The sequence below is a fragment of the Egretta garzetta genome, unplaced genomic scaffold (assembly GCF_000687185.1).
Source record: "Egretta garzetta isolate BGI_Z169 unplaced genomic scaffold, ASM68718v1 scaffold207, whole genome shotgun sequence".
Classification (NCBI taxonomy): Eukaryota; Metazoa; Chordata; class Aves; order Pelecaniformes; family Ardeidae; genus Egretta; species Egretta garzetta.
In genome coordinates, this window is record NW_009260185.1 from 214833 (window position 1) to 223088 (window position 8256).

General features: G+C 52.6%; 1 protein-coding gene across 1 annotated transcript in view; it reads right to left on the minus strand.

Annotated features, from left to right (window-relative positions):
* Window positions 1–8256, minus strand: part of CCDC15 (coiled-coil domain containing 15) — a 15853-nt gene that overhangs the window by 1214 nt on the left and 6383 nt on the right. The window contains exons 5-7 of the mRNA XM_035897484.1: window positions 6899–7003; window positions 2901–3065; window positions 1592–1711 (exon numbers count right to left, since the gene is read on the minus strand). Coding sequence (XP_035753377.1) covers window positions 1592–1711; window positions 2901–3065; window positions 6899–7003 — 390 coding nt within the window. The remainder of the gene's footprint in view (window positions 1–1591; window positions 1712–2900; window positions 3066–6898; window positions 7004–8256) is intronic.

The window sequence follows — 8256 nt, forward strand, 5'->3', positions numbered from 1 at the left end:
TCAGCCCCCTGTCGACCAACCCCCCCAGGGCCTTTTCTGCCGGGCAGCTTTCCAGCCCCTCTGCCCCACGCCTGGAGTGCTGCCTGGGGTTGTGGTGACCCCAGGGCAGGACCCGGCTCCTGGCCTTGTTGACCCTCACCCAACTGGGCTGGGCCCATGGCTCCAGCCTGGCCAGGTCCCCCTGCAGAGGCCCCCTCCCCCCAGCAGATCCACACTCCCACCCAGTTTGGTGTCATCTGCAAACTGGCTGGGGGTGCCCTTGATCCCCTTGCCCAGGTCATGGATAAAGATGTCAAACAGAGCTGAGCCCAGCTCTGAGCCCTGGGGGACACCGCTTGTGCCCAACCACCAACGGATTTAACTCCGTTGACCACAACTCTCAGCTCAGCCATCCAGGCAGTTTTTTACCCAGCAGAGAGTACGCCTGGCCATGCCATGAGCCACCAGCTTCTGCAGGAGGATGCTATGGGAGACAGCGTCAAAGGCCTGGCTGAAGCCCAGGTAACAATCAGTTGGTACACAGCTAGTTTGAGCTCCACGACGCCAGGAAGTTTAAGGTGTGGATTTTTCCTCATCAACACCAAGAGTTTTGGGGTGAATTTGTCCATCTCGCCCAGTGGAGAGGGCCCCGCATAGCTGGAGATAAAGGAGCAGGAGAGATGGCCAGGCTGAAAGGGGAGAAAGCTGGCTGGAAGAAAAACACGCGGAAGAGTGCAGCAAAGCCAGTTATCTCAGGGCAGATCAGAGCCAAGGAGATAAAAAGCCAGGGGCAGTTGGGAACCACTGGGGGACGGAACAGCTCAAGGGGCCCCAGCTGCTGTCACGCTTCTGGAAACCTCAACTGGATTTTGGATCAGCTTCTTGGAGAAATGCAAGTAAGGAACAACAACAACAAAAATAAAATATGCGATTGGTTCAAAGCCCTTTCAAGTTCTACGCTGTCAGCTGCAAGAAAGCCAGCAGCAGAAGAGTTCCTCTTTCACATCAGAAGGAAGCAGGAAAATAAAAGTCACTTCCTCCAGGCATCCAAGAGGAATCCCCCCTCTGCATCGCCTGGATCAGCACGAGCCAACTGTCCCGGACGCAGGCTGGGAAGCCCTCGCCATTAAATCAGCCCCTCAGCCTCGGGCCTGCAGTCTGTGCCGGAACGCCACCACCCCGATGCCCCTAGGTGCCGATATGGTAGAAACCTTCATACTCCTGGCCTGGTACCCAAACAAGATAAAGTGGGGGGTGGTGGTGGGGGGGGGTTAAGTGTTTTTGGCAGCTTCTCTCCCTCTCCATGCAACGGCAGAAGGCGACACCTTTGTTTTGCCGGGCAAACCCCCTCAGCGTTATTCAGATCCCAGATTTTGTGGGAGGAGCACGTAACGGTTGCACTCGTGGTCACGCCGGACCTTAAAAAAGAAGCCGGTAGGTCCACCCGAGGCCTGAGGCACCATCAGCACTGACAAACTCACAAACCTAGCAGATGCTTTGTACATTAAGGCTGCTCTTGAGGCTCATCCGAGCCAGCAGCATCCCCTACGCTCAACACCTTTGGGTCCTGAAACAGAGACGAAACAAGGAGACTTGGCTCCAGCGGACAAACCTGCTTCTTGGTTTCTTCTTGGTCTACGCCAGCCCAGAGCACAAGGGGAGCTCGGTGATCGGTGGGCAGCCTCTGGGGAGACTCAGGCAAGCTCCAGTCCTTCGCTGACCCCTCACTGAACTGGAAGATAACGCAAGAGAGCAGCATCAGCATCTTCAGGGTCAAGTTCCTCATCTTCCCTCAGCAAAATACCGCTCTGCGCATGATCCCTACAGTCCTCAACAGGGTAACCCACCTACGAGCTGCGCCCTTTTTCAGGGTACAGGTTGGCTACAGACAGGAGAGATGCGTGCGACATCTCCATGCAAGAGCCTGAGCACCAAAGCTTTGTCAAAAGACTTCTAGAGATGTCCTGGGAGGTGGTTTCTGGTTTAGTTTAAATAGGGATTCGCACCTCGCCTCCCCAAATTTTCATTCTGACCTTCGTGAAGTGCAAGAAAAATAATAATAATAATAAAGAAGAAAAACCACACAACAAAATGTGCCAGGGGAATTCAATGGCCAAAACAGTCTCCTAAAACCTCAGTGTAAACCTCCGCCTCCTTCCCTCGGCTGCATATTTGTCAAGCCATTATTTCTGCTCCCAGCTGGAGTAATCACCGGCTACGGCTGGGCACGGGCTGCTATCGCCATAAAGTGTTTGCTAACTGCTCCAGGTAATCAGGGCGAAACATTTCCACATCTCAGGTACTTAATGGAAGTCTGCCTGAAGACAAAAGAGGAATCGATAAACACGTGGGTTCAGTCCTCACGAGCAGATTCGCGCGCCTCTAAGGGAGGTGTTTGACCATCCCCGAGGCACAGGAATCCTCACAGCCAGCTCCTTCCTCTTATGCAAAGCCATTTTCCGCTCCCCCCCCTCTCTCTTCTAGGAGGTTTCCAGCTGATTTGATGCACCACCGGCAGCTCTCCCCCACCCACACTGCTGCCTCCACGCAGGGCCCAGGAGCAGAGGCAGCTGCAGGTCCTGCCGGTCGGGGGTGGGGTAAGCGTACGATGCCATTGCACGACTCAGTTTCAGGTTTCCGCTGAGCGCCGGCCAACCGGCATCACGAGGCAGGCACAACTAAAGCCCCTTTCGAAGCCACTGCTGCAAGATGAAAGCAGTGAAACAGAAGCCACCAACCTCACTTAGCTCTGACCCCGCTCTCGAGCCTGTTTTGATGACAGTAGGCTTAAGAGTTAACCAGGCCTGAGGGAGCAACCGCTCTCCTACGACAGCGGCCTCGCTGTCTCTGCCAACAGAAACCCAAATCCCAACGATTTGAACCTCTTAAGCCCAACAGGCCCAGCCCTGTACAAATCTTACTTTTTCAAATTCAATTTTGATGTAGAAGTCATCGTCTTGCTCGGCTCGATGCGGGGCTGTCCCCTGATCCTGCAGTTCAGCTGGAAGATCGTGGTGTCCTGCCAGAAGCAGTTCCTCACTCTCCTCTTCTGCGGGCACCGTGGCCGTCTGGCAAGGCTCTGGTTTCTGGAGGAGATGGGTGTAAATATGAAAGTCAAATGCGGCTGCTTTGGTGCCCAGGGCAAATTCAACATCCCCGTGCATGGGTTAGAAGTAGCTTTGACCCGAGGGTGCTTGTTCTGTAGCGTCAGTCGAGATCTGGCGAGCAGCCACACAACGTGTTCAAGCATCACTGCAGGGCACGAGAGCCAGAAAATCTGAATTTAGCAAGGTAACTCGTGACTACGTTCTCACCAACTGCAGCCACGGAGGGACAGACGTGTGTGGGGCGAAGGGAAGGCGAGGAGAAGACCTCTCCAGGCACCGTTTTGCAACTGCAAGGAGTTGGGGGGATCTCTGGAGCGACACTCCAGTATGTAGCATACTCCTTCAGATGGGAAGTGGGCAGGCTCCCCGGTGGCAATTAGCAATATTTTGAGAGGCAGCAGATTGTTTCCTACAAACTAAAAAAATCAAAATGCCAGAAGCAAGCTCGGAGCCAGGATTTTTTTTTTTTTTTTCCCCTTCCCTGCCTGGCTGTCCCTTCCTTCCTAGGATGGGAAGAGCAGGGCTGCTGGGAGAGGGAGAGGAAGGATCAATGGGAGGAGAGCAGGTCACGCCAGGATCCCTCGGGATGGCTCTGCTGCAGGACAGGGAGGACGGAGGACAGCCTGGAGTCAGTCTGAGCATGAGAGTATCCAGCAGGCATAGGAATTACTCCATCAACCCCCTCCTGACAGAAGGACAACACAGAAGAGCTGCTCCGGTGAGGAGAAGGGAATAGAGAGGAACGGTTATTGCTTTGTGAGGATGCTCCGAAGCCCTGAGGGCAGAAGGAAATGATACTGGGGAAAAAAAAACCAACTTTGGGGAATGATCAGTTGGGGAAGAGAATTTGGGTGCTGTCATGCTGGGGCCCCATGGCCATCTCCCAAACCCTAAAGGCTGAAGCCTTGGTGAACACGATCATCTGAAAGATGGGACGGGTCACTTCCAGGCAGTCACCATCTGGGGATCTGCTTGGGCAAGCAGGGAAGAAGCTCTTTGAATGGTGTTTGACCTGAAAAAGAAATCTCTGAGAGAGAGGAAGAACAAGGATTTTGGGAACATGGATTATTGATTGCAGGGAATGCCACTCTTCGGAGGGAAGAAGGGGGCGGGGGGGAAGAAGAAAACCACAGAAAACAGGACTGAAGGAGCAGCAACAGTTTCTTTAAACTGAGCAAAGGCAACCCACCCGGCTAGAGGGGAAAGACAAGCAGCACGGCGCGAGACAGCCCTGGCTAAGCCCCAAGCTCTGCTTGCGCCTGCGATCCGTGCACGGAGGAAGTGCAGCAGGGATCAGATTACTGAAGGAATCACGCAGGAGACAACACAAGCACGCAGGGACAAAAGGAAAAAAAAAAAAAAAAAAAGAAAACAAGTGCCAGGGAGTCCAAAGCTCTGAATAAAACAAGCCAGATCAAGGTAAGAAGTCAGGCTTTAGTAAGAGAGACTAAAGGACTCGCTGCTCCGGAAGGACAGCTATCAGAGGACACCGAGGGCAACAGCGTTTTATGCTCCTGGGCACCAGCGTTGAGCCAAAGGCTTGCTCTGAGCTAGCAGCAGCAGCAAGAAAAATCTTGGGTTATTATTGGGAAGAAAAAAATCAGGTTATTCCTAGAAGCTGAAGTTTTTAAGCAGGCAGGATCTGCCCCGGGGTTACTGGCAGGAGTGGCAGACAAGCTGCTAACAGCCCCCCTCCCCGCCCCCAGAAACCTGTGGAGGTCCAGGTTACACAATGAGCATCTATCCCAAAATAAAGGAGGGGGAAAGGCAATACTAGAGAGAAAATGCTAGCCAAGAGTTTAACTGCCCGACCCCTGGAAAACAGGAGAGGAGAAGTCCTTGCAAACTGCCTGTAAGCTGCCAGAAAAGAAGATAAGCAGCAACCAGCATAAATTTGTCAAGAGCGAGTCATGTCTAGCTGGTGCGAATTTCTCCTCAAACAGGAGAAAGAGGCCTCGGGCAAGGCGCAGCAGAAGCCATCTCGGGTTTAGCTGAGCTTTTGACATGGCCTAATTCAACACTCATGTACAGAAATACCTGTTGGATGGAACTGTTACGTGGGAGGTACAGTACTGAGGAAAATGCTACACAGACTCAGTCCCAGCACAAAAACAGAGTAAGAACTGGGTGGGCTCTGCCGGATAATTTCATTATTGGCCTGGGTGATGGACGGAAGCAGCATCTTGATTACATTTACCAACCCCACCCAGGCACTTGAAGTTGCAGAAGTATTTGAGAACGGGCTAAAAAACGCTTGGGTTTCAAACCAAAGACGTCAGCTGGAACACATGCACGAGGAAATTCAAGGAGGACAAAAGCAAAGGGCAAGGCAGGGCACCATGGCAGCAATTACCAGGGTGGTTGAGTGCACCGCAACCTTTTGCATCTGAAGAGAAGGGAACAAGCTGCTGTCCTGCCGAGCCATGAACATGGCAAACCTTTATACTGGTAGAGAGAGCCAAATTAATATTAGAGCCTTTTTTTTTTTCTCTACTATCTTGGAGTAATAAAACAAGAGTAATGCAATAAATCAATAAATTCCTCCTGGAATAAATTGCTTAGGGAAGCTGTTAAAGCCTCCTTGCCGGAGGTCTGAAGAGAGCGTCGATTAACTGCAAGGTTGAGGTGGGAGGAAGGCCCAGGATCCCTCCCAGCCTGGTTTCTCGCTGTTGAGGATGACTCCCCGCGCCACGGGGCTCCCACGCATCCCCCTGGCCGTCATCTCCAACCCTCCAGCTTGCAGGGGCAGCAACTGTATTATTCATGGGAGGCTTTAATGCTGCTAATAGCCAAGTAATGAATCACTCCTCCTCGCTGAGCGGTCTGAATGCACCGAGGACTTCGACAGAAGGCATGTTTAGCATCCAAGACAGGTAAGAGGTTTCCAAGCCCATAATTATATTGTTTCTGTAACTCTTCTTCGCAAAGCTGACTTCCTTGAACAGAAATCCAACAGCATGCAGAGGAGAAAGAGCCAGACCAGCCCTTTTATATAAGATATTTTCTAGATAACAGCCAGCCAAGATCTACTTCACCCTTGATGAACCCAAGAAAGAGATGGGAATGAAGAATTGCAAGACAGGCAGGAAACTGGCTCCGGAGGAGGCAATAAGACAAAATACCAGGTTGGGTTGCTGCTGGCATTCTCCGGGATGGACAAAGTACGTCAGTTTAAGACAGGTCTTGGCATAGAAAGCAGAATAACAGCTGCGACACAAAGCTGCGCTTGAGAACTGGAGTGACAAAAGCAGGATGAAATGCAACGGAACAAAAGGTGAGGTGCTCGGGCCTGACCTCTGTACGTGGCTCCTATGCGCTGCTTTGAGGGAAGCAGATGCACGCCAACAATTCTGCACCAGCAGCCAGCCCTGGGTGAGGAAAACCCTCCAGATCTTTGCCACCCACACAAAACAAGGGATTCATGCAAGAGTCGTTGAGGTTTGTTGAAGAAATAAAGGCACCTAAGGGGAGGGCTGATCATCACATTCCTCCCAGACACCCAGATCACAATCTCAGCCTTTAAAAAAGTCTTTTTTTGAATTCTTGTTTCCTAGTTTATCTCTGCAGAGGCATTTTCACCCACTTTATCCTGCTGCCTTCTCTGGAGGGCAGGAAGAACAGAGGGACAGAGCCCTCCGGCCGCTGAAATCCATGGGCTAATCATCAGGCGGGTCAGGAAAGCCCAGTTTGTTTCACTTCTGCCGAAGGAACTCACTGAACTATGCTTTGGATTTGCTAACTAGAGCCAGACCTTCAACAATTACCCTTGCAAGGTAATTCCTCTTACTCTCCCCCAGGCACCCTTCGCTCACCTCTCGCCTCCAGACGCCGCCGGGGAGTTCGGGGGGACCGGCCCCTTGGCGCGTGGTTTTGCAGGACGCCAGCCGGCGCCGAACTTGCTTCACGGTTTTGCTAAGCTGCCGTCCAGAGGGAAGGCAAAGACAAGACAAAACAAAAGGTCACCTGCTGCTCACCACGAGGGCCACGCCAAGAGGTTTAGCTGTGCAGAGGAGATCTCCTGACGCACCCTGCTCCAGCCAAGGTGCGCAACAAAACACAGAATTAGCTTCACAAATGGGTACAAGGCGACCTGCGGCCCAAGGTGTCTTTCAGAGCTGCCTCAACACACCGAAACCCCGATCCAGGCAAGGCAAAGGACTTGGTTATGGCTCATCCGCTCCCAAATCGCTTTGCTGAGATGCCCAGAGTCCCAGATCCCCGACTGCCCTGCCCAGTGCCCAGCCAGGAGTGATTCTCCACCCCAGGGGAGGCTTCAGCTGAATAACTCCAGCTCCCTGGCGAACACCCGCGCTTTCTAAAATGCCAAACACAGCATAAGCATCACCATTAAAAAAAACCCAAAAAACCTTAGAACAGTCCCTAAGGCCTAACCCCTAAGGTTTTTCAAGATTTTGCGGTCCCCTATGCCTGGTCTGCAGGAGCCAAGCTGCAATGAGGTGGCACCACCTAGCGCCACCTCTCCAAAACGACAGGCCTGCAGAGCAACGAGCCGCTGCGTGCGGAGAGAAGCAGCATAAGCATCACCATTAAAAAAACCCCAAAAACCCTTAGAACAGTCCCTAAGGCCTAACCCCTAAGGTTTTTCAAGATTTTGCGGTCCCCTATGCCTGGTCTGCAGGAGCCAAGCTGCAATGAGGTGGCACCACCTAGCGCCACCTCTCCAAAACGACAGGCCTGCAGAGCAACGAGCCGCTGCGTGCGGAGAGAAAATCCACCGCATCTAGAAGCAGCGGGGCAAGTACGACCACAGTGTCCTCCAAGAAGAGATCTACGATCCCTTTTGAGGCTCTGGCGGGAGCTACGGAGGAGTACAACAACATGCAGTAAACCAGAGCGAAACCGTAAGCCAGTGCTGCACTCAGTACACGAAAATAAATGAAGGATGTGTTGTGAAAGACAAATATTGCCTGTCCTCCCATTTCATAGAATCATGGAATGTTTTGGGTGGGAAGGGACCCCCAGAGGTCACCCAGCCCAACCCCCCTGCAGGAGCAGGGACACCTTGAACCACAGCAGGTTGCTCACAGCCCCGGCCAACCTGGCCTGGAATGGTCCCAGGGATGGGGCCTCCACCCCCTCTCGGGGCAACCCCTGCCAGGGTTTCACCACCCTCACTGCAAAGAATTTCTTCCTTAGATCCAGTCTAAAC